Source organism: Perna viridis, chromosome 2, assembly GCF_037379345.1.
Source record: "Perna viridis isolate PV_CMFRI_1.1 ecotype Kerala chromosome 2, ASM3737934v1, whole genome shotgun sequence".
NCBI lineage: Eukaryota > Metazoa > Mollusca > Bivalvia > Mytilida > Mytilidae > Perna > Perna viridis.
Genome location: NC_142446.1, coordinates 67,417,410 through 67,444,989, shown reverse-complemented (window position 1 = coordinate 67,444,989; position 27,580 = coordinate 67,417,410). Strand labels below are relative to the sequence as shown.

The window sequence follows — 27,580 nt, the reverse complement described above, 5'->3', positions numbered from 1 at the left end:
AACTGTCTTGTAGTTTGACAATCTAAAAACTATCAACTGAATTAATGACCCGTCAATTGCTTAAATTATGTCCCCACTTCCTCCAATTTATGCATAATTAGTAGCCAAATTAATAAAAGAGACGGTCCTAATTGTTTCAGTCATTCAGTGTTTTTATATTGGATTCATAATGACGTGATATAAGAAATTCCAATGCTGAATTGTAGTTTTCAGGGATTATGATATCAATTTTAAACTCGTAAAATTTGTGAAATTTCTTTTTTGCATAACCTCAAAATTCTGGAAAAAAAATGGGAAATTGGAAAGGTAAGTTGTAGACTAATTATTTTCATACATGTATTTCTTTGAACGACATGTTTAGAAAACCACAACGGCAAAATTGTAAGTAAAGCTACGTGTAATTCTGTGAAAGTTATTTAAAATTCATATACACAAAGCGTATTGAACCTTTGTGGAAAGTTTAAGTACGATATACATAAAGTAGTTGCTAGAAAAGCAGAGGACGCTTACTCTACCGGTGCACCTGGTCCGTGCTCCCAGTTTTTATTTGAGTCCGAGTTGCTCATTTGCTTTTGTTACTTTGTATGTTTGATTTTAATTACTTCATGTTCTTTGTTATGTATGTCTGTTTTCCATGTCTGGTCTTAGTCCCTGGATTACATTCATCTAATTACCGCTATAACATTGGTTCCCTTGATTATTCTTTCACGTATATATACCAATAAAACGATTAACTATGGCTTTAGTTCACGAACTAAATATTCTTTTTTGTATATCTGATGTTGTTACTATTAGTAGGATAATGATTTTACAATAAACATCACGCTTTATCATACTAAAATGGCAACTAGCTTAAAGTCTGAATGAACAAATAGTTTGTCCTCTGTGTAAAATGGCTGAAACGTTAAAACACCAACTTGGCATTTAATTAAACTATTAAAAAATATTTCTCAAAGATTCTGCTACAACGTATATCAATCAAATTACTATGTACTTAACTAATTAACTTATTGAAGCAATTGAACATAATTTATTTTTCGGCTTAGACACTGTTGATTAAAACTCTTTATAATAATGCTCTGTACACATTATTAGTGATATACATGACAAAAGACCATGCGTTACTTGAACTTACCTTTTTTTTCTTAGACGAGCAAGATTGATTAAAGTCACATACACTGTCTATAGCAAGCATCTAAAAACCTTTGCTAATAATTGAATAAGTTTTTTTAACATTGAGCTAACACGTAAAATCATAAATCATATGAAATTTGTAAAGAATAACAATATGTTTTACAAAATGTGCTTCAACTGTAGATTACTCCGTTCGATCTATTAAACATTGCAAAGATATACTAAGATATAAGATATAATTCTTTATAATGCTTCTTCATGAACTAAATAGTCATTGCTTTATCATGACAGAAGGGCAAGTAGTACATAGTAGGGCACATTTTCTATCCGGAATTTTCTGATAAATTAAATATATTCTACATAACTAAGTTATTGCGATTAGAAAAACTAATATTCGAGAGGTATATCTTCAAGTATTACGTATCTTTAACATCATAATTACGCGATGCATATATCATACAAATCATTTATATTATATGTATTTAGTCACAAGTAAACATTCTACGTAACGTACAGCTCAGTGCGCACGTGACCGGCAAATAAAATTTGGCTTGTACAAATTAGTTTTATCAAAGCAAAAACAGTTGCCTTCAAAATGCAAGTTATGAACATCATAAAATATCAATATTTTGTCAACTTGTCATTATTTAAATGTGTAATAGCATTATGACAAGTAATACATTATTATAACTTTTAAATTGTGCATTTTTAACAAGACAAATCAGTATTTGCTTTAATCAATTGTGGAGTTTCAAACCTGTTTTACACTGCTGGATAAATAAATTTCTGATTTGCAGTTCAGTATACAAAGGGGAATAAGTCAAATGTTTACACGGATTCCGAGAGCTTTTACTATGCTAGATTATTTCCGATTAACATGTTTAACTACAAATAAACAAAATAGCATTTGATGTTTTCATTTTAAAACACTAAACACTATAACATCACAAAACAATTCAACAAATAACTCTTGTATTGTCTTTTATTATTACAGGACAGTCTTGGAAAGACATAGTCTTTACTGTTATCACCTTAATAGTCCATCGTAAGTTTGTTTTACTTTATGGAGGTAGACTTAGCGTAAGAGACACAACTCTGATAAATCATCGGAACGTTTGTATTCAGCTTTTGACATCAATCTCACGTAAGCATCAAAATAACTTGGATTGATTTCATTCCGTTTCAGATATGCTTGATAGGCTTTGGTGAAATTTGAATATGATATAATCATATCGCTGATTTCAAGAGTTGTATCTCTTATCCTAGATCTACCTCCTTTGAAGAGTAAAATTAAATAATTATTCAACTTCTACGATCTCTGATGTTCGAAATGAATTATATACAATAATGAAGACATGCAACATAATAAATTAAACACAACATGACACAAACAAGCGCTAACAAAAATCTAGTAAAACGAGTAAGGAACATTTTAAGTGTAAACAAATAGAACAGAACAAAACGGAACCGGAAACATTCTTTAAAATACATAAAGCAAAATCAAATAGTACAAATTACAATTTGAAAATGTATTATATTTGATGGTAAAACCGATTCATGCTATGTGTTTTGTTTTGGGTTTTTTGCAGTTGAAACAGTGTTAGCACAGCAAAAGCGATTACGTGTTTTGCGGATAGAAGTCGCCCCAGAAGTTTTTAAACGAGCTTCACAAATGGATACATTATCATTAGTGTCTAACGCTAGAAACATAATCCCGGTAGATGGTGGGGTAATAGATACAAGTTTTAAAAATCCAAACACTCCGTTTTTGAGTGAGGCTAGACAGCCAAGTGTTCGATCTGAAAGAACTGGGGCTTCATCAAATGCCCAAAATAACCAAGGACAAATGTTTAATACACATTCAGGGATGCCAATGGACTTAGGTCAAATGATGTTTGGGATGTTACCAGATCATTCAAGGCCAGCGCCTGAACCTCAACTTAATCAAAATCAACAATCATCAGTTTCTAATCAAATGATAGGAGGGATGCTCCCAGATCACTTACGCTCTAACCATAATCATAATCATAATCATCATCATCACAGCCATAATCATCAACGCAATCAACCAGGGAAAGATCTAGCGCATCACGACAGCAACTTTAATCCAATGAACAACAGACAACCTCATCAGAACGCCCCTGGTTTAAGCATCGAACCTCAAATGAATCAGAACTCAGGCATGTTTGGTTCAGATTTCCATCAGACGGATACGAATGGAATGAATATGAACGAAATGAACAACATGAATAATATGAATAACATGAATAATAGGAACAATAGGAACAATCTGCATAATATGAATAACATGAATAATATGAACGAAATGAACAATATGAATACTATGAATAACGTTGGAATGATGAACCCATTCGATTCATTTGCTAACCAAGCTCATGATCATTTTTTTCCTGGACTGTTTCATATGGGTGGTGAGGAAATGGAAGGCAATCCGTTTATGATGCATAATCATCAACTTATGAATTTAGCTATGCGTCAGTTTATGCAACAAGCACAGCCACCCCAAACGTCAAGACAAATGAATTCTATGCAACAGAATAATAGGCATCCAAACGCTAGACAAAGGCAAATGATTGATGAAGCTATCACTAGATCTGATACACCTTCAATGAATAAGGGTACTATAGAACAAAGTGGGGCAATTCTTCCAGTTGACAAGATGGCTACAGAAAACCGATCAATGATTTTTCAGCCTGAAATCAGGAATCCAGTTTTAAATACCAAAGTAACAAAATCCCCACAACAAACACCTGTGAAAGACACTATTGTAACTGTACCTGCAATTGTACCAACGGAACACCCATTAAAGGATGTACCTTCTGAGAAACCTATATCAGATATATCTTTGTTACTTGGTCCACCTTCGCCTACTGATCCTAGTCAACGAGGTTCTGGTAGGCCGATGGACGAGTTAGCAATGCTGTTTGGTCCTCCTACTACGGAAGTTCCGTTCTTTATTCCTCCCGATATATTAAGTCAAAATGGATTTAATGACGGAAGAAGCAATACCGAGGTGTCAAAGAAAAGCAAAACCCAAAATAAGTTCACATCTTCCACAGTTGCCATGGAGATAACAAAAACAAGTACTAGCCAAGGGAGGACAGACACAATGATGATGCCAACTATATCAACGAAGACGCCTCGAAAGAATCAAATAAGAAATAAAAAGACGCCGGGAGTACTCAGAAAAGAGGTTATAACATTTGATAATCCTCAAGGTTCAAGAGTAGTCGAGGTACATATCGAGTCAAATCGACCGGACCTTACTAAAGGACTGCTTATGGACTTATTGACACGTCCTGCGTTGCGTATGGCAAACGGAAAACACAATAATCAAGCAGCTTCATTGCTATCGATATTAACTGGACAACATCCACATCCACAAGCGCAACCCGGGATAATAGTAGACATATCTCGTTCGACAGAGCCCTCTAGCAATACACCTAATCAGGTAATAATATCAAATCCAACTGATCTTGTAACTGAACATCGTATAACAGGGTTACCTATTCCAGGGTTTATCGATGGCTTTACAAATGCACCTGCTCAAACAACTAATGATAAAAATTCAAAGAAATCTACGAAACAAACGTCAAAAGAACCGCAAAGTCAGTCTCCTATCGGTAATATAATGCCGGATATTATTCCAGCAGTCAATATAGATTTAGGGATTCCGACAGCTACCGATAGGGAAATTAGGGAAATATTTACAACCGGTGCGCTTGGAATTAAGCAAGAGAGGGCAAATAAAAAACATGTTCTAGATGCGAATCCTCAACCTAAGGTATCGGAAATGGTAGACTCGACCAAAAGGCCAATTACGACTGATCAAAATTCATCTGTAAAGGAATTTGGCAACCAGCTTGTGACTGATTATACCAAAGGTCAATTCAGATTGGATACACCTACCGGCAGTACTGACACACATGACAAAATCAATAATGAGAACAAAGCTTCATCTGAAAAACAAAAGAAAGTATCAATTAAAAGTTTGGTGCAAGTTGAAAATAGTGGCATTGATTCAAAGAACAGTGATATTTCGGTAGATTCCAAACTTACAACTGTAAGCAATGATAGTATAGCACTACCAAAGAATGCCACAGAAAAGAAAACCGATAATACAAAAAATACACAACCTGAAAAAAAAGCAGATATAAAAGAAACTTCAAAAAGTAATAAAAAGATAGAAGAAAGTAAGAAAGACAAGAAGAAACGTGATAAGAAAAAGAAACGAAAGAGCAAAAAAAGGAAATCACGCAAGAAAAAGCGCAAAAATAAAAAATCAAAAGATGAAAAAGAAAAAGACAAGCTGGGTGATAAATCAGTTGATCAATCAAAAGGAAACGATCAAGGGTCAAGCAAGCCATGATATCTGAAAGATGGGTTGCCATAGGTGTCAAGTTTCAGTGCAATCTATCCAATATTCGAAATGAAATCCTTTCAGTATTATATTTATAAACGCTTTTCCATGGTTATCGCTCTTTGTACTGTAATTTTGAACTATTGTGCTGGTAGAATAAAATATTTATATCAATTATTATTATACACCTTATAGTTTACTTGCTGGCTAATTATTCTACGAATTTTGACAACAAACAAAACATAAACAATGAAACAAAACCAAATTACGGATATTGTTTGATTGGACAGGTTGAACCAGAAAACATTTTTGAACAGATACTCTTTTTTCACTACATTGCCAAAGAAGATACCTTGATAGGGTTTTTTTTAAATGTTTCGAAAATAAGAATCGGATGTAAATCATTTCATGCAACTTTACACTTTTAATGTTGTTGGAGAGAGGGTACTCCTTGAAACACGTGTACAACATATCGCTGCTGATGAGAAGTCACTCCTTGAAACACGTGTACAACATATCGCTGCTGATGACAGGTTACTCCTTGAAACACGTGTACAACATATCGCTGCTGATGAGAGGTTACACCTTGAAACACGTGTACAACATATCGAAATTTGCAATATTACATGATTGGTACTCTTGTATTTTATTGCATAAAAAGTGTAACATTTATTTATATTCGATTTGCTGTTTACCACAAAAAAATATTGTCGCGATTTGTTTAAAATTATAAATGTTATTAAAATCATTATATAATCGCTTAAACATTTTACATTTAAACTTTGATTTCATATTGAATTATTTTGAAGTTGTTTTTTTTTTCTTTTTGTTTTAATATTATGAAAGTCTCTATATGCCCCCTAAAATCACAAGAAAATAATGGCTCAAAAACGTGTTATCAATATTTCCAATCTGCATTTTATTTACCTTTCAAGTGCAAAGAAACTTTTTTTTGTAAACTAAAGGACTACCACATTATCTTTAAAGGGTATGGGGTTAGAAGGAAGTTTGAAATAAAAATAATGCAGAACTGGAATTTTCAAGAAATGAAAAGACAGGAAAGGCCGTAAGATAAAATACAATGGCAGGATATATTACTGCCCAAACGAAAAAAGATAGACAGGACCTATATTTTTCTTAGAATAAAAAGTCTGAGTAGAATATTTCATCCTAGCCCCAACTCTCATCCCCCAAATCAGTGCTTCCTTATGTAATGTCTCTTTTTTAATCGAATATTTGCTTAATTCAATTTCAACCAATGAAAAACATAACATTTATAACAAGAATGATTTCCTGACATAGAAATCCTTTCTTTATATACATTTGTGAGTGTTTCGGAAGTACTTGAAATATTACTAGGTTTATCGCGTAATTCCTCATAGGTAGTTGTAGCTTATAAGTTGTGACTCTTCTACAATTTGCTCCAAAAGAACTGTTAGAGATCAAACTTATACTTTTTAATAATACTTGTATCAAAGGTAAATCAAGGAAACCAAGATTCGAGCGGAAATCAAAAGCATTCATATTCCAAGGATAATGACTAGACGAAGAAAATAGACACCCACAACAACAACCTGGACTCTTGGGACATAATCAATGTTACCACACACCCACAGCAACAACCTGGACTCTTTGGGCATAATCAATGTTACCATACACACACAGCAACAACCTGGACTCTTGGGGTATAATCAATGTTACCACACACACACAGCAACAACCTGGACTCTTGGGGCATTATCAATGTTACCACACATACACACACAGCAACAACCTGGACTCTTGGGGCATAATCAGTGTTACCACACACACACACAGAGCAACAACCTGGACTCTTGGGGCAATATCAATGTTACCACACACACACAGCAACAACCTGGACTCTTGGGGCATTATCAATGTTACCGGGTAGATTGAACGTCTTCTTCTTTTCTGGAAACACCGATCGAGTTGCTCGTGAAATGTCTCACTCGGGGTACCCGAACGAGGAAGAAAACTATGACACGGTATACAACGATGTTGCAGATTGACACTCCATAACGATCCACGCTATCATGATTACGACCATAAAACTTCTGTAGTAATGGCATCAATCTTGTAACATAACCCCATTCCAGAAGCCTAACTGTAAGAATTCTAGCACGGTACACAATTTCCGCGTAGTTTCGGCAAAGTCTAGCCTAACGTATGAGTTGTAACTGTACCAAGTCAGGACCAGTGCAGTGGTTTCCAACTTTCCGGTTTTTACCCTGATATTGGCATTTGTTATACGGAGTATTTTCTTTTGAGTATAGCCTAGATTTAATCAGTTGGGTATTTTTATTATTACCCTTCATGCAATCATATGCAAATTGCGCTTCGTCTTCACCTTCTTAACCTTTTCTCTGCCAAAGGGCCATAAAATGGACATCTGTTAGTTGCCAAAAGACCAATAATTTGGCCAATTACTCACAGACAATACACTAATATGATTATGTAACTACATATTATTGATTACAATTGAAGTGGGGATTAAATTTTCGATAATTTCGTATGATAATTTTGTTTACAAACAAAATTTAAAGTACAGGAAACCCCATCATACAGAGTTGTTATTCTACTGTATCATTTATTAACACACATGTTATATTTCTGCAGATTAAACATGGGAAATATTAATCCCCTATTTAAGGAAGCATATGAGCTCAATAAAAATCTTGATAGTGAAGGGTTATACACATGGTATAGTTTTGTAAATAATATTTTTGAAGATGTGGGATTAGATATAAAAGGTTTTGAATCTGCTGATAAACCTTATAGTAAAATAAAATTTAATTTAAAGATAAAGTTTAACAAACAAATAAGCAATATATACAAAGAAAAAATTGTAATAAACTTTCATCTATCAATGACAGCTCAAAATTATTTCTATACAGTAAACTTATATCAGAAATAGAAATAGAAGAATATCTGATAAAAGCGCCACATTTTAAAAATAGACAAATAATTACTAAATTTCGTGTAAGCGACCATACACTAGAAGTTGAAACAGACAAGTATAAAAATATTTCAAGGGAAAACAGATTTTGTAAAATATGTAAAGATGAAGTTGATGATCAGTACCATTTTTTTTTAATTGTAAACACAATTCGAATGTAAGAAATAAGCTGTTTGCAGAAATTGTGAAACTAAGCCCTAATTTTAGCCAATATCAACCACTAGATAAACTAAAAAATATACTATCTCCAATGATGTTTTATTGTTTTAAGAACACATCCTTATTATTATTAGTATTATTTATTTGTTGTGACTTTGTCATTTTTTATGACGTTACGTCTATGACGTAATTGTAAAAGTGCTCGTTGTGGTTGAGTTAGCGTAAAAAAATGTCAGGAATTTGGCTGAGAGAGTTCCCACCAGAAGAAAGGAATGTACGACGCCTTGATGCGAATCCTGGGTCAAAACACATGCCTCCAGTTCGAGCTAAGTCAATCGTTTATTTTATGTTGATGTTCACACTTAATCTTTTTCTAATGAAGAAATGTGCTAAAGAAACAAATATGTACGTTTACATATTGATGACCTTTTAGTAAATAAAATATTTTGGGAATTGGTAATCCTCAAGTAGGCTTAAAATCTCATTCCAGTCCCAAGATGGGGGGGGGGATAATTCCGCGGTTTTTGCTGAAATCATCGAAAATGTGACAACGTTTGTGTGCAAGATCCTTGACTTGCTCCATTCAGCTACGATGATCTTGACACATATCATCGATTTGTTCACGACAATTTCTCGCTTTGACGGTGTGCCTGGGTGATAAAAAAGAGAGCACTCTAGACACACACACTTACACAATTCATTTTCAATTTTCTTTATGCCGTGTAGAAAATATAACATAAACTAGAATAAAAAGTAGGTCATATTTAAGGAATTTTTGGTCAATAAGACAAAAAAATCGTTTACCAAACGTCTGGATTAATAATTACATTATTAATTACATTATCCACGTACATGTACTTATTTAAGGTATACTTCACAACTCATCAAAAGTAAAATGGGACATTTAGCTCAACACTTTAGACTCAGTCACAGTATGCGAGTTCAATTGTTCCTTAGCTGTTATTTTGAATGTGGGGTTAGTTAAAAAAGCCACAAATTAAACAATATTGGCGGGAAGGAATAAAGAGTCAATGTACACCTTAACTTCGGCAAATGTTCACAAGAAACCGCTTTCAGCTGTTATTGAAATTTTTTCATCTAGTTGATGATAGAAAAAACAAATCTAAAGGTCAAAACGGATATAACCCGGCAGGAAAATTCCAACCATTAATAGAATATTTCAATATGCGGTCGAAATATTTGTACACACCCGATCCGTTGATGAATCTCTGGTTGCAACAAAAGCCCGGTCTGTCATGATACAATATATTCCAACCAAGCACTCTAAACTTGGAATCAAACTCTGGATGTTAGTTGAAGCGGTGACGGGGTACATTATAAGAATCATAGTGTATAGTGGAAAACAGTATGACCCCGTCCCTGCAGGGCACCACCAAGGAACAGATGTACATAATCTTTTGGCAGATTCCTCACTTTTACATAAAAAAACTATCATTTATACTGTGATAGTTTTTTTCATCCCTAAATCTGGCCAGACATCTATTGTCCGTTGGCACCTATCTGATAGGCACACTGCGGAAAAACAGACCAATGCCCGGTATAATAAAAAAAAAATCCGACTCTCAACGCTGACGAATCGGTATTAGCCAGAAGTGGCAAAACTCTTGTTGTGGCACACAAAGAAGGAAACAAGAAACCCGTGAGAGTGGTAAGCACATTCCATTCGGCTAAAATAAAAGACGGCAACCAAAACTTATAACTAAGTACAACAAATACATGGGACAATTTGACTTGAATAATATGATGACCAGTTTTTATGGAGATAATAGAAAGAGTGTAAAGATGAGGAAAAAAGTGGTTTCTAATCTACTGCAACGTTTTCTCATAAACTCGTATATTCTTTATACCAAAAACACAACCGATAGACCTGTGATGTCAAGACTTCGATTCACCGAAAGAGTAATAGAAAGTTTATCGGAGGAACATCTACAGCATCGAGGGAAAGTCGACCGAAATGTTCGTAGATTAAAACCAAATTTAGCCAGCGCGACCAAACCAATGGAATGTATTGTGTGTTCAGACAGGAGACGAGGTACACGCGAGAGAACAATTTACATTTGCTTACAATGTAGAAATGGATTGCACCCTTTATATGCCAATAAACATAAATGTCATGGTTCCGAGCAATAAACAATCACTTCGTAAAGTAATATGTTTTGAAATTTATTTTACCTTGTAGTCGAATTAATTTGAAATTATAATTGTTTATGTTCCAAACGCTTCGTTTTAGGTATCTGTGTAAGTGGAAACCAGAAAATTACCGAAGTTTACATAAAAGCGTGTTGCCGCTAACATGCTTTTAATTAAAAAAAAAACTAAGGTTTTTGTAGGTAAACATTTTTTTTTACGTAAGTGTTTGACGAATAGCTTTAGGGTAGATACAAAATGGTAAATAGAAACAATGGTATTCTTTTAGGCCTCATGTGTAGTCTACGATATACATAGCAAGTGAAAAATGACAAAATAAAAACGTTACAATTAAAAGTGAACTAGTTTTGACGTAAGTCAATACTAACAAAATAATGCTGGGTACAATATTAGCGAAACCGGATCATACTGTTTACAGAGCAATATGATCTTACGTGGAAAAGCAGGCAAAACGTAATACACGCGGTGTATTTTTAAATGTTTCCTTTCACAAATCTGTTCATCTTTCATAAATGTATCTTTCCTAAACAAATCCATTTTTTTCTGAAGTTGGGTAGCATTCATTTGATCTCGACATTTTCGTTAATTATTCGCTAAAAAGCGTAGATCGAATGAGAAGTGAAATTCCAGTAACAAAAGTATCTATTGAAAACCTGCTTTAGTGTCGTACATTTTCTTAGATATTCTATTGAATTCAAGATAATTCTAACCTTTTGCTCTTAAGAATGCTTACAGCAAACTGACCGTAACCGAATTTAAATTAGACGATCGAGTGAATAGCCAATTTTGCCAGATTAGTGAAGACGCGGTAGGTGTATAGAAGTTAAAAAAACAAGCGGGCACTGACTACATCTACGAATTCGGCGACGTATTGTGACGTTATTTTTTTTCTTTTTTTTTTTTTTTTTTTGTTAACATCATAAAATACCCAAGTGAAAACTTCTTCAAAACAACTCGGCCTGGCAATGAAAGGTAGTGTATACCAAAATATGCCATGGCAGTAAAAGGGTTAATGATATAAGTAATTCGATGGTTTTTGAAAAGCTTGGAACACTTACCCTAGCGACGCAGGTAATCTATGCTGTTGTTGGAAGAATCAGGATTGTACAATATTTTCTTGTAAATTTTACCTCTTGTTTTCGTGGTTTCCGTGGTTACTATTTTTTTTCAATATTACCGTATTACATTAGATGAAAAACTGCTTTTTGTACTATTCACTTTTCACGAATATTTTCAGTCTGATGTTATTCTAGTATAAGTTGTATCTCTTGACATACTAGTATATGTCTAAAGGGCAGTATCGTACATTGAAATCATACATTGAAAAGCAACACAACCAAGTTTCAACGTTTTAATGTCATATCTCCTCAACAAAACAACTTCTATAGTTAACAAACTTTCAATAAGTGAATGGCTATCCACATCGCAAAGGTTTCACATTCAAATCCGTACCATACATTACAAGGATTTATATTTGTTTCATGTCATATATCAAAGGTATTTGATTTTATCTGTCAAAGCTATGGGTGGGAAAAAGACCAATTTGACTTCATTTTTTATTTGAATAGCTTCTCTTTCAATGCAAGTCGTTTGGTTTCATCAAAATAATCAGCGTACTTTTTACAGATGGCATGAGATGGATTACGAAAATTACGAATATTTTTATAGAACATAGGCCATTAAAAAAATATAAGATACATGTATATTTAGTAGCTATCCTGGGCAGAGTTAATTGCAAACGACAAAAATAGACGTTTATGTTCAGACTCTATATTTAGCCTATCTTATTCAGCCTCGTTCCAAATTGATAGTTGTGTTTGAATGTGAAATATCTGTGACATAGATTCTGGCGTACGTAGTACTTAGTTTAAAGAATTTCAAAATATATGTGGAGGTATTCTGTCGATTTGTATTTACTTTGGTGGCAATTTGAGCAACTCGTGAAAAATAAGTCATACTTCTTGTCCGCCATGCTAGATAGTTGTTTACAATGTAACCACAGATGTTTACTTTGTCCCGAACGACAGCGAGATATAAAATAAATGCAATCAAACTGTTAAAAAAATGAATGAAAAAACAACCAGGCTTACAAGATTAACTAAAAGGATGTTCTTCCTTTTTAAAGCATGGCGGCAAGACCTAAAGCATAAAGCCTTTTTAGGTTCACGTCGTAAAACAGGAATGATGTCACTAATCATGCCGTCGATAAGTATTAGACGTTTCTAAAGGTAATTCCAATACATTTACTATTGGAATTTCTACAAGCATTTGTAGCACATTATCTTAGATCAAATGTTTCTAAGTGGTAAAATGTTTTGGTGCATAAATAAATATGTTGCAAAAGGGGTCACAATTAATCATCATTTATTGCGTCAATACACGATAACTTAGAATTTTAATTACAGTAAACGTATTGGTTTTCGCGGTCTACTAATTTTCTTTATTAACCTGGTAGAAAGAATTTTTATCACTATATAACGTTTGTCATTTTTTTAAACAACGAAAATTATTACCCGCGAATATGTTGACTTGACAGATTATGCGAAAATTAGTACTAGTGTGTCATTTCATTGTAATAATTCTATAGGTTCGAATTTCAATATTACCTACTCTATACGATTTTTATCAAAGGTCACCATAAAACATTTTGGACGCCTCAAATTGTGTTTCAATTTTATACCATAATTTCTACATGTGTCTCTGGATTTCATTATATGTTAGACAAAGCAGTATACAGAAACGTCTGATTCCATTGAAAGTTTTGGAGGTTTTTTAAGGGGAGGGTGGTAATTTTTTAAACCAACATGTACACCTATGAATTATTTGAATTAGAAAGAATCACATCCGTACAAACAAATAAAAGTACAAACGCCCGTCTTTCGCAACAAATATTAGGAATATTGGAAAAAGATGTGTATACTGGAATGTAACTTCATTCTGGAATTCTATCGGAAAATGACATATATAAAAATACTTTAAATTTTCAACTGAAAACAACTAAATAACCTAACATTAAATTCTCGTATAATAATATTTACAATCTATAAAAAAATCCAGCAGATTTATCCTAATTATCACATCAACGTCGATATCACGTGACAAAAATAATTTTCCTTATTTGAATAATTGCATTACCACAAATGCAAATTAGATAATTGATTCACGGTTGACTGGTTCTATTCTCTCAGTCCGATCTTCTTGACTAGCCGTGCTAGCCATACTAGAACTGGTCGGGCACATGTGCATTTCAAGTTCAGAAAGTCTATTTTCTACGTCCCATTGTTGTTGATTTAATTTGGCCGTCATTGAGGCGTTTTCAGTCTCAAGAGTAGCAAGTCTTTCTCGTAAGGTTGTTATTTCCTGTAAAAGGACATCTTGTGATGTGTCATACGAAAAAGAGGCTGGACTCCCAGCCGGGACATTCGGGGTGAGTCCCGGTGATACCGATGTCACAGAATGCTGTGTTTGGAAAAAAGGACCATGGTATGTTTGGTTTTGAGGTGATGCTAAATTTGTCTGTGAAGACGTAAGATTGTCAGATCTCGATAACGCGAGACTTGGCGATGACGGCATTTGTAAATTGTTCGAGGCACAATACGGGGACAGTAGATTCATTTGAGATTGTTGAGTTTGATATGAATACATTTGGAATGGAAAATGGATCGGCGATAATTGAGCGGACATTGATGACGGAACTTCTGTTTGTAATGGGTCACGTGGTGACGTTGGCGGACTAATTGTAAACTTTGCATCTGAAAAAGAGGTTGATTTGTGTGATGGTGATGGAGCTATGAACGATTTCATGCTACCTACTGTCTGTGACTTGTTTAAAGACCCCGTATTTGGCTGCTGAAAAGGAACATTCGGAGGTAAGATTTCAGCACGTTGGCACTCGTTATTGTCTATGTTATTGCCATCAGAATTTTCTTCTGAGAATTGTGTGTGAGATTCTGGCGCTACTTTTTGTATCGGAAGACCAGCAGGAAGTGTGTGATGACGCGTAATAAACATGGCTTCCAGAGGCACTTTTCCCTGTGACTCTACCAGTCCTGGGGTACTTTTACTTCTGGACATAGCAGCTGCAAAAGAAAACAAATCTTCAGTTGATATAAATACTAGATCTTAATTTTATTTGCATAAATAATAGAATATTACTGAGCTGATAGATTGCAAGAAACATATTTACTTGTTATAAACGAGCTATTGAATGATATACTGTTTTCCTTTTTCATTTTAAATACATGTAGCAACGTGCCTTGGCAGATAAGGTCGTCAAGGAGATCTATTTAAGGGATAAATCCAGATGTTCTCCGAAGACCTTAAGTTCTGCTTATGAAACATTTGCATACTAAACTTGTATTAAAAATCTGAAAACAAACATTTTCCGCAAACCAATGTATAACCGCTACTTGATCTATGCTAAATTATGAGCACGACTCGGAGTGTGAACAAGTCTAAGGGCGTGGTCTCTACTCCTTGTATATCCGCGAAGCTGTTTACGGTGTACTGTATACATATAATTTGCATAAAGTTGCAGGATTAAGTACTTAATATAGCAGATGTGTAAAAGCTTTGAAATAGCGATTGTATTCTCTACGTAGGAGATTGGATCTGAAAATAACCCTACCACGTGTCACGTTAATATTTTGTTATAATTGGCGAGCTTTATTGTCCTGATTTAAGACAGTAACGCATCCTTTCATGACGTCAGTTATAGTAGCGATCATGATAAAATGATAAAATTCCTACTCGAAAGTAATCAGTTCTACTGGTCCTTCCATAAATCAAAGACTGAATTCTCCAAAATCACCAATCGTCAAATATTCTATACCACTGATTTTGGCTTGCTTTCAACATCCAAAATGACACAAATGCGATATGCTCTACAATCGGTTGACTTTAACTGCCAAATTTACAAAGCGAACTCGCACTGTTGTGACATCTATGGCACCACTGCCTGCAAAAAGTCCAGCGCTCTAGACCACTCGCCTAGCTAGCCGAGTGGTTTTCGAGCGCTGGACTTTTTGCGGGCGGTGTTGCCATAGATGTCGCAGCAGTACGAATTCGAAAAACACAGTCACGTAGAATACGTGCATTATAGTTAAGAAGTAAATTTTGATCTCGTATGAAGCTATCTAGAACTATGAAAATATGATGGTACAGTAAACCTGGCAATGATCAGCAACCTAATGTGGAGTAGTGATATATAATTATGCAAATCATAAGCGAATGTTTAACGAACGCTATAATAAATATAGGTACTGAAAACGTGGGTTTATTACAGGACTTAGAAAGGTCTTTTGGAGTTACCATCTTTTTTATAAATCCGTACGAGATCTGTTTCCCAGATTGCACAACAAATTTGAGTATCGAAAATAGAAGCACTATTAGTTAAATGATTATAGCAAAAGACACAACGGTTGGAAACGCATATTAATTATTCCTTGAAAGACAAGCGATAAAATAGGACAGCACAGTTTTAGTGACATTCATTCTGTGGTGTAATTTACTATATTAAGTTTATTAATCTGTGTGAAAATAACTGCTATGGTGTCATAACCTAGAATAAATTCGTCGGAATTAATAGTGGTATGACGTCACGAATAATGTCCATTTGGGTTCTTTTGACAGTTAATGTGTATTTATGAACAGATTCTATAAAAGACAGATAATGTTGTAAGGTGTTTTTTTCTGCGATGCAATAATTCTGTGCTATAAAAATAGGTTGAATTATGTCCTTTCTTACACTGAAAGAGCACTTTTTAAATAAAATCTATGCAAGTCCCTTCCTTTTTCCTCTGTCGATATTGTGTTACGTAATAGATGCGTGTCTTGAATGCTTTTTCCCACAGAATTACTTTTGTCCTAATTTATATTTCTGTTGGAAAACAATGGTTGACTTTTGTACAATAAACTGCTAAATAAAATGTCAGTTAATTACCCTTTTCTAGTGGCATTTTCTTCGTCTTCTCCAGTCGTTTCACAGCAATTGCTTCCAATTTCACCCTAGCTGCAGGATATTCCTTGAGCACATCCCATAAGTCCTGTTTTGACAACCGGAAGAGATCGGAATATCCCACTGACCTTACAGAAGCAGTTCGTCTATTCCCGGAAGTACCCATATTCAAAATGCTGATTTCCCCAAAATAACTTCCGGGTTTCAGAGTTGCTAAAACGGTTTTCCCATTATCAGCCACTACATGTAATCTGCCTCTGTTGACAATATACATTTCTTTTCCTACTTCTCCTGAAAAGAAAAATTGATAAAATATATATTAAAACTAATAAATCTAACTTTTACAGTGTGCATGCCTTCAAACTTAGGGGCGGATAAAGGAATTGAAGAACGGGAGGGCGCTGATTGACCAAATTTTTCAATAAACATTGATAAACGCCTAGCGCTCGGGGTCTACAATCCGCGTTAAACATTTGTAGACGTACTCCCAAAACTGGCAAATAAATAAAAAGTTCATCATGCAGTGAATGAAAAATGGGACGCACGATCATATTTAATTTTTTTTAATATGTTGTTTGAAATGCTTTTAACAACAAATGATTTATTCAACCTGCCTTCTGGAAGCGATGAAAATTCATAACAGAACGCATGTATTATTTTCCTTACATGCGATATAATCTGATTTTCCATGCACATTCTGTATCAACTTAGTTTCCTCTCCAATATCTTTTACAAAAAGAAATCATTTTAAAACTTGTCCATTCCTTCAATAAAATGCCTTCAAATCAAAATACATTTACAGTATGAGCAAGAAGGCTAGAAACCACTAATTCCACTTCCCATAGGCTTCTATGCTAATTTCACAATATTCAATGGCTTCTCTGGACTTTACCTTAACTTTAACCTGCAGAGGACTATATATCAGCATGATTCTACATGTGTCAGCTCACAACCCTCAGGGTTAGCAGACTTGCAGTGCAGTACTGGTCACCGGAAGTGAAGTGTCTATAAACAGCATGGGAAATCCCAGTGTTTTCACAAGATAGGGGTATATTTAGAAATCATTATGGAGATTAGGCTTCACATCACAAGAAGCAAAATGCACCTATAAAATGTACAGAAATGTTTTTCCTTTCAGAAACTGTTTAATTTTTTTAAATAAGATGAGAACTTTTTTCACAGCACTATGAGGAACAGGGGTAATTTCTGCGTAGGACTATTTTTGCCTACGTTCCAAATGCTCATTGGTTGAATTGGTGGTCTGTAACCAGAAACGACTTTTATAAATGAATCACTGAATTCATATTTTTGCATGACTTTTACAGGAACAGCTTCTTTTGCAGCTGTAAGAGGATTGTCCCAACTTAATAAAGACCAAATTACATTTCTGATTTTTGTAGTTTTGTAGGTTTTTTTGCATTTTATTCGTTCATGTTCGAAGGTGATATTTTTCTCAAGACCCGTTTTCTTCGTTTTTGATGAGTTATATGCAGTAGATAGCTACGGTAGTAATTGTTTTCTTTGTTTCATATAATTGAAAGGTCATCTAGCCCTTCTGTAGCATGTCATTACAATAAAAATGTTTTCCAATCACTAGTTATTTGACAGGGCTAATTTCGATCAAGCTCATTGGCTACTTAGATGAAAAAAAATATCAAATTGAAAATACACTGACGCGTTTATTCTAATTAAATTGCTTAAAGAACAGTCACCTTGAAATGTCAGGCAGGGTTGTTTTCGTGTCCGATGGAAAATTACTTTTAAACAGATTTAAGCCAGCAGATCATGATTTGATTTGCACACGAGCAAACTGGGGAAGATTTGAACACAACAAGAGCAACCAGTATGTAAACAACCGCTCGAAATATCTTGTCAGTAGTTTCCAACCATAAAAAGATATCTTAAGTGTAAATGTTTGTAAGAATCAGGGAAAATACAGGAAATCAGAAACAAACATGTCAAATCCCCACCGATCTGACAATAAAATATAGCTCAAGGATGATTTCTCTGTTTAAAAAGACCATTATTTGATCTCTGTTTCAGTGGCTTTGTGCAGAAAATTTCAATTGAATCTTAGAAAAATGAGGTTTTTGAAAGAGTTATCTGCCATTGAAATGTTCAATTCCAGTGCATTTTATTGCAATTGTAACTCAATGGTCCAGCATAATATGGCAAATCTTGTCTATTGTCCTTGATTCGGATAATGCAAATAGTCAAATTACACTATCAAAATGATGGGTTTTTTTTCATACCACGCTTCACCTACTGCCTGATTCATACAAAGACTGACACTTAAGTGAGAAGTGATTTATCAAATGATTCAATGAACACCGACAATATTACAATATATCTACATGAACACAGGAATAATTGCAAAATTTGTTTTCATGTTTCAAAACATATGGAAACACAAGTTTAGGACCAGTATACGGTTTTTTTGTGCCTATAAAATCACATGGGAACAAAAGGTTTTCTTTTTCAAATTATATGAAACGATTGTCGACTGTTCATTCGGGACTCAGTAAATTTTTTGACCCATTGACACTTCGACACTTTGATTCCTTTTATTTATCATTAATTAACAAAGTAAGCCTGAAAATTAAAAGTGATTGTATTTAAAACAATCAAACAATCTGAAATTACATAAATAATTCCTGGGAAGAATTCGACGCAATATGTTTGACGAAGGAAGCCTTTCATGTCGTGGATTTTTTTCAATAATTTGATTTTACTTGAGTTGTTGTTTTATTCAGTGATAACCCGTAATAAATTTTAACAGGACAGTCTTGATTTGCGTCAAATTTTACTTCATGAAGTGACATTATTTCTCTACAGTCTGACAGCAAAATAGGTAATTGTTACGGAGAGAAAATTTTATTATATTTTCAATTGTCATCTTTAGAAACTTTTTTATCAGTCCAATAAGAACTCGAATATAATCAACAGTTCAATCAAAACAGCTAATGATAGGCCATTATTAGTGGATATCCCGCCACGTAATGGTGAAAAAGGGGGATTGGGAAAATGTTAAAAAAGACTAACTCATAAACATCACTTTTGATTTTGCTGAAAATGGACTTAACCTGTATTTTATGGTACTAACAAATGTGCAAAGTTTAAAAAAATACATGTAATTAATTCGTTCTCAGGTCAGGGGCGGATCCAGGATTTAAGTTTAGGGGGCGTTAATTGAATCCAATGCCGTGCAAAGCAAGGCAAAAAAATATTATGGGGTGAAACTTGTGGTGAAAAAAAATTGTCTTACAAATTTAGAGGGGGCGTACGCCGACACGCCCTGCAGGTTACCATATGCACTTGGAAACTGTCGAAAACGGAGTCAGGCGGACGGACACGTGACTTTATTGGGGTATCATAATGCCTCACCACTTGGTGTGAAGGTGTTTACTGTACATGTATTATAACAGAAGTCTTTTTTTCTATACAAGAACATGTCATGGTGACTGTAAATTACATGTACGTTACACTTAACACGTCACGTCGATTATCAAGATCGTTTGCTTCCTCTCTTTATAACCGCTGCAGACGCGCCTTTCGAAATTCTTGAACAGTGTTCAAATCAGACATGATCTCAACCAATTTTCCGGACAATTTCAGATTCTTGAAATCTGCAGAAACTCGTTAGAGTGAGTTTCGAAAGTAAGACGTTGCTTGCATCTTGGTCAATTGCATGTCCATGAGTCACTTAAACTCTCGATAACACCAGGAACATTGAAAACACAAACCAGAAGTACAAGCACCCTGTGCTCCCCTGGAAACACAATGCCACAATCAATGTCCTGCATCATACTTAAATAAGGAGTAGATTATAGAGTTAGCAGATCTAACGCTTTCATGTACGACCTTCTTCGTGTTTAATATATCCATAAATTAACGCAATATGCAGAAATCTTTACAGTCTAATTTCCGCCTCGTGTTAAAAGTTGTCAGTTTAGGAATTTATATCCAAATAAATTTTCCACAATGATTACAAAGAACTGCGCTTTAGGACAAAGATTCTATATAAGGCGTTAAAATTCAAATTGAAAGACTCAATGCAACCATAAATTCACAACCCATGAAATATTAAGGAAACTTCAAAACAAGACCAGCTCTGAATGTATTAATATCTTTTTAAGAAATCCCTGTAGAGGAACATTCAGTAAGAAAAAAATCGTAATGATATTCTCTGCCATATGTCTCAACGCAATGTAACACAACTCCTTAGTTTGAAAATCAACAATTTGTCCGAATTCAATGTTGAATTTTTATTTCTGATATTACTCAGTAATCATGATTTCGTCACGAATACATTTCTACCTAGACCGTGCCTGTAATGTAATATAATCCAGGTGATTTTTTATTACCGCTTAATATAATTAACCGTTCTCTCTTTATCATGTATGTCAGGGTAACAATCCACGTATAATCCGTACTGGTTGTTTGCCATCGGAACCAGTATCGAAGTAAAAGGGACAAAGACACAAAGGTCTCCACTTGCTACAGAAAATCCCTGGTACAAATCTCAAGAACATTTTTGAATCAGTTGCAGCAAAAGTAAATCTCTTTTACTAGAATTGTACTTGATTTTTACTTGTTGGTGTTAATGTGTTTTTAAACAAGTCTGTTTGTAATAAAATTATAAATGACGAGGATATAAACCACACTGTGAAGGTTGACACACGGCATTTAAAAAACAAAAGAAAACAAACAGTTAGAAAATTATTTACCCCGCAAAATCAACATAATAACGATACCGTGTATACCTCACAGAAAAATCTTTTTACGGGCAGACGACGGTTTGGTAAAGGGAAGTGTTGATTTTAATATTCATGTACATACCTTGAATTTCAGGAAAGGAAAATAAGGAGAAAGCATCTTAAATGGAGAAATTGTTTCTGCTATTTGATTGATTTATTGTCACTCCTGCGGCAAATCTGCATGACAAAATAATCCCAAAAGCCTGTTTTCTCGACAAAAAAAGGCATTCAGAATAAAATTTTCTATAAATCACTTTAAGTTCTCATGTCACACGAAGACATTAGTGTCTTTCTATAATTAAATTATATAGGAATTCTGAATGCTAAACTTTTAACGACCTTGCCATGTTTCCTGTTGAATGTTAAAAAAAGACATAAATGGTCGTACAAATTTCGTTCTCTTTGTTTTGAAATTAATTTTGAAAAATACCACATACAATGAAAACATCAAATGTCAAAATATCATCTCAAGTACACAAGTCAAAAGTTGTGACAGGAATATGTTTGGTTCAACTTAAGCTTGCGTCTTGAGATGCACCAGCTTAAAATTATGTTGGTTTTTTTACACTCGTGTATAGTTATTCCAAGAAGTATTCTTAACCACTACAATAGTTTCAAGGAACCTTTTTGAAAATGGTTATGACTAACTCTTCGCTACGTCAACAAGTGCCCTACCTATAACACACGGGTTTTGCTGCACACACCTCTTTCTCCTTTTTTTATCCACCAGAGGAATATTATGTTTTCTCAAATTCGTTAAAAACAGAAAATATGCAATACCATTGCCGTTTGATTCTCAATGCGGAAATAATTATTGCTTGCTTTGAGAAAAGTCGCTTAAGAGTCAAATGAACATTTTAGGGTAACCATTTTGGTCTAAAATACAGATCTGTAGTAGAGTTGGCAATTAACCAAATAATTCTCACGGAAAGAAAGAAATAAATTAATTAAAGATAGTGGATGGACATTCGATTTATATAGCAATGGAATATTAAGACAGAATGTAATATACAAGCGTATTATAGAATAGCTTGAAATCTATCTATATGATATGTCCATTCACAACTTTTTACTTAATGGCTTTGCCGGTTGGGAAACACGCACAGCTATTTATCAAGCACTTCCTCGTGGCGTTTATTTTGTTTTCACACAAAGACCAACTCATTTCTTAGGCTTGGGTACTATTAGTACAGGATAATTATATTTGTTCTGGTCATTATCTATCTAAAACGAGACAAGGAGGAATTTGTAAATGTACACGTAATGCACTTTGTAAATCTGTGTCTTGAATCTTGTTAGATTTAAGATATAGACATCATAAAATTATCTACTTTGTGTGTATGGAAAAAATATCAAGGAATTATTCAAGTGTATACATGAACAAATATATATTGTATTTTATTAAAATATAACGAGAATGTATATCGCCAATATGTCAAAGAGACAACAACTTCAACGGGATGAAAAATGTCAGTCCAAGGCCACCAATGGGTCTTTAATGAGTGACGAGGAAACCCTCGGACCACAGAGCAGGCTGCAGTTGGCCAAAAAGAACATTATACACAGTTACAACGAAATGGTCACTCCTATATACTCCAGCAATATAAAAGTAAACCGAAAGTGGAAACGAAACAAGACATACAGAGGCCAGAAATTCCTGACTTGGGACAAGCGCAAATAATTCCATAATAATTTCTAAATTACTAACCTCTAACTGCCCTCGGCTGTTACATTCTACATTTTATGGTGACATTAATGGGAACGATAACGAAACTATTAATATAAAAAAGCAGATATTTAGCATTTTCAGAAAGATGCATTAACTACATTGACCTGTAAAGGACCATGTCACATATAATACATATAGTATAATTATCTTGTCAAAATGAAGCACGTCTTTCAGAATTAAAATCCCTAGTGATTCAAGTTAATACATGTACAGGTATAAGCAAATCATTAAGTGATTTAGTGTGCTTTTAAATCTGAATGTGCTAAAAAGGTGATTATTTGGTACAAAAACTTTCGTGTAAAATTAAAATTCTTCAAATTATTAATTATTAAATGACAGACACAATTTTTCATTGTTGTGTAATTACATTGAGGTTTTATTTCATAAGCTTTTTTACACTTAGTTATGTTGCATGTTTGAATAAGGTAACCGAAATGTTTATTTTTGATTTTTTGGTTTTGTGTTGGTTTTGTTTTTGTTTTTGTTTTGTTTTGTTATGTTATGTTTTGTTGTTTTGTTTTTTGTTTTTGTTTGTTTTTGTTTTTTTTTGGTTTTTTTTTTGGGAGGGGGGGCTGTTGTCTTTGCATAAATTGAGTCCTAACATTCACGTGGTTAAATAACAATATTTTCTGCATATGTCTGAATCTATTCATGATCAGCTTTAATTAACAAAAAGATTTTTTTCGATGCCAAAGAGTACATATGATCAGCAATTTCTTCCATGCTTGTCGTAATTTATTACACATTTTCGTGTGTTCCAATAATTAGTCTTTGACAAATAATTGTATATTCCATCCCTAGTTACAGTTTTGTTAGTTTGACCATGCATACCAAGGGAGCATCGCAAATCGCTAAAACGTAAATACATTCTATTTTTTCTCCTAAACAGTCGAGTTATGAAAAATTTTATCATGACTTTTTATTCGGTTGCCCGCAAAATGACCCCTTTGATCAATACAGCAACAACTATCCATGGGACTCTTTGCAATGTCAGAATAAGACTCCAATTACAATCTAACTACGAGATTTTAATCATATTTGATGAGACAGCTGCGTGCTGGTATGATAAACTTTCGGTAATGCTATATTACATATGGATCGGCTCAGACCGAGTTTTAGTCATCCTGGGACCACAGACATAGCCCTATCAATTTATACTTGAAACTACGAAATAAGTGACATTATACAGACAATAGTAAAAGTACATCAGAAATGTTCATATGAGTTTAGATTCATTGATCGTTATGGTGTATCCATTTGCACCATGAAAACTGATTTATTCTACGGGGCATAGTTTTGTTCATTTCCTTTTGTTACTTTGTATGTATGATTTTAGTTACGTTGTGTTCTTTGTTGAGTATGTCTGTTTTCCATGTCTGGTCTTTGTCCCTGGATTACATTCTTTTGATTACCGCTGTAACCTTGGTTCCCTTGATTACTCTTTTTGTTACATGAATAGACGTAGATGTCTATTTTCCATGTCTCATCTTTGTCCCTGGATTACCGCTATAACCTTGATTCCCTTGATTACTTCTCCAACCCACCCAACCTCATTTAGAGAAAGCGTAGAACCCACGTATATCTACTGGTAATAGACCCTTTTGTTGTTAACTGTGGGATAATCTGTAAGCATGTTCAATATACGCTTATGGAATAGGGTTATGTTGCTACAAGATTGAAGTCATCACTGCAGAAGTTTTATCGTCGTCATGTCATCATGAACTCGTGGATCGATATGGTTTATCCATCTACACCAAGAAAACTGATTTCTTCAAGGTGTTATAGATTTCCTTTCCTCTTTCTTCTACCCTGGACTTGACTTTTATGAGCAACTCGACGGATGTTTCTAAAAAAGCTGAGGACGCTTACCATACCGGTGCACCTGGTCCATGCTCCCAGTTTTAGTTTGTTTGTTTGTTGGGGTTTAACGTCCGAGCAGCAATATTTCAGCTATATTCAGACGATAGTGGAGTCCGAGTTATTCACTTACTTTTTCTGCTTTGTATGTATTATTTGTATTATTTAATGTTCTTTGTTGTGTGTATCTGTTTTCCATGAATGGTCTTTGTCCCTGGATTACATTTCTTTTATTTCCGCTGGAATTTAGGATTCCTTGATTATTACTCCGCGAGGTAAATTCGTTTATTCTATACCCTAAGCCCTACACCGTGGAAATATATGTACGTATGCTCATCGGGTCTGCTATTGCCCAACAAGACATATAAGAAACAGTGTTTCTTTGTACATTTAATTGAATTTAATTGTTTGAAAATCACTGGATAATTGCTCCAATATATTTTTAATTTACTCCTACATGTGTGCAACTATTAAAGTTATAGGTCCACGTGTATAGTTCATTACACGGTCATTGATAAGGAAAAAGGGGAAATAGTCAACTCATGACATGAACAGAAATACTTTGTATTTGAATTCACTATAATTAAAAAAAACATTAGAAAATAATAAGTACTCGTTGGAACTCAAATTGGAAGTCAATGTGTAGACGAGTGGTCATGTGATATTCTATGCTATCAGCGGCCCTCAGTTGAACAAGAGTATGTTCGCAACATACATTTGCTTCATTTAGCACATTATCTAGTCATTTCCCGTAATTTACTCTTTAAACATGTTGTTAAAGTTTTGCTGAAACAAGCTTCTATATAGATCTTGTATTTTAACCAACTTTACCTTGAAATATAATTTTTTCACAAATTACTTCCTTTTTAGATTTACAGTTTTGATCATAGATATTGTACTACAATATCAACTACAAATATACCTAAAGATCATGTCGTAAAAAATAGTAATAGTAAATATTAGCTATCCACCAAAGACTAAATTATATGCATATACAGCGGGTATCCTTTCTTCGTCGAAAGACCACAATTTCGTATATGTTGTTAGAAATTCAGTGCATAGGAAAATTGATATTCGACAATTTGTTTCGTATAAGTTTTCTAATAGTAGCGGGAAAATTAAATTGGAATTCAGTATCATTTGAAAAGGCATTGTTATTTTGCTTCAAAACTAAAAATATTTATACAATCTTTTATCAAATGAATCCCTTAAATTTTGCCTAATTCTTAGGCGGATTAATAAATTGTTTTTAGCATTGCTACAGCTGATCATCATATCTTCAAGGTTCTTCAAAGCGTATAATATGTCCAATATGGTGAGTAAAGATCGCCGCTAGACATAACTCTGTTGGTATGTGTGAACCCAATATAGTTATGGTGATAACTATACCTCCAGTAGCTCCTATAGATATCATTTTAAACTACATGTACATCACAACATATTTATGAAGACCCTCCGGTACTCATTTTTCGCTGGCGAACCTAAAAGCTATCTGAATGTCTACAAAACAGACTTCCGGTCATAAAAGCGTACTTCAATGGCAAAGCTCAGTTGCTACAGTAGTACGATACCTAGCCTGAGCACTAGTTCTAACCAGCGAATTCGTGCAAAATGTTCCTCGGTAATTCTCCAAGTATGCTGTCATATACAGAAGTCAACATTACGTAACTTCAGTAGCAATTTTAATATTACGTAATTCGGGTAGGTACACGCGTACTTTACACAAATACAATACATTTCCTGAAACTAAACAGACACAGGAAACCCCAAAAGCCACATCAAAATGTCTGAATGTCATCATTATAATCTTACCTAATATTTTATGGAATACTGTTGGTATTTGAAGATTACATATAGATGTTTTATTATTTATTCCAAGTTCTGTAATATTAATGAAGAAGAAAAAAATTCTGACGACAGATCCTCAATTGTAACATTAACGTGAATAATATGTTTCTAACATCCGAAACAGGGCGATTTAAACTAAGGTAAAGGCGCATTTCCTATTCAACTTTTTTTCATAATTAATTAATTTGCTTTGTATATTACATTGGTGAAGGGTGGATTTCGACTGATTTTAGACAAATAAAGGAGCATCTTAGAGGGTACGGGTAGTGCATATCATTATGACAGTCATAATTGAAGGCTACGTGTGGACATCATGGAAAGCTAGGTGGAGGACATCATGGAAGGCTACGTGGTTGACATCATAGAAGGCTAAGTGGTTGACATCATGGAAGGCTAGGTGGTTGACATCATAGAAGGCTAAGTGGTTGACATCATGGAAGGCTAGGTGGTTGACATCATAGAAGGCTAAGTGGTTGACATCATGGAAGGCTAGGTGGTTGACATCATAGAAGGCTACATGTTGGTGGTCGACATCATGGAAGGCTACATGTTGATGGTTGACATCATAGAAGGCTAGGTGGTTGACATCATAGAAGGCTACGCGATTGATATC

At 34.3% G+C, this 27,580-nt stretch overlaps 2 protein-coding genes across 3 annotated transcripts in view; one reads left to right on the top strand and one right to left on the bottom strand.

Moving 5' to 3' along the window:
* The first annotated feature begins 174 nt into the window (after nt 1–174).
* On the top strand, nt 175–5,713 carry LOC148626605 (uncharacterized). The gene is made up of 3 exons (XM_088570746.1): nt 175–306; nt 2,129–2,179; nt 2,724–5,713. The coding sequence occupies exons 1-3, from the start codon at nt 291–293 to the stop codon at nt 5,522–5,524; spliced, it is 2,868 nt and encodes a 955-aa protein (XP_088426872.1). The 5' UTR covers nt 175–290; the 3' UTR covers nt 5,525–5,713.
* A 6,445-nt stretch (nt 5,714–12,158) lies between these two features.
* The window catches only part of LOC148626604 (uncharacterized), a 103,397-nt gene continuing 87,975 nt past the window's right edge, over nt 12,159–27,580 (bottom strand). For both annotated transcript variants that reach the window (XM_088570745.1, XM_088570744.1), the window contains 2 exons: nt 16,762–17,067; nt 12,159–14,899 (listed from right to left, as the gene is read on the bottom strand). In XM_088570745.1, the coding sequence (XP_088426871.1) occupies nt 13,968–14,899; nt 16,762–17,067 (1,238 nt within the window). In that variant the 3' untranslated portion in view covers nt 12,159–13,967. The remainder of the gene's footprint in view (nt 14,900–16,761; nt 17,068–27,580) is intronic.

Excerpts from the sequence above, each read along its gene's own strand:
- LOC148626605 (XM_088570746.1), top strand. Across the intron at positions 2,180-2,723 it reads TATCACCTTAATAGTCCATC|TTGAAACAGTGTTAGCACAG; the intron begins GTAAGTTTGTTT and ends GGTTTTTTGCAG.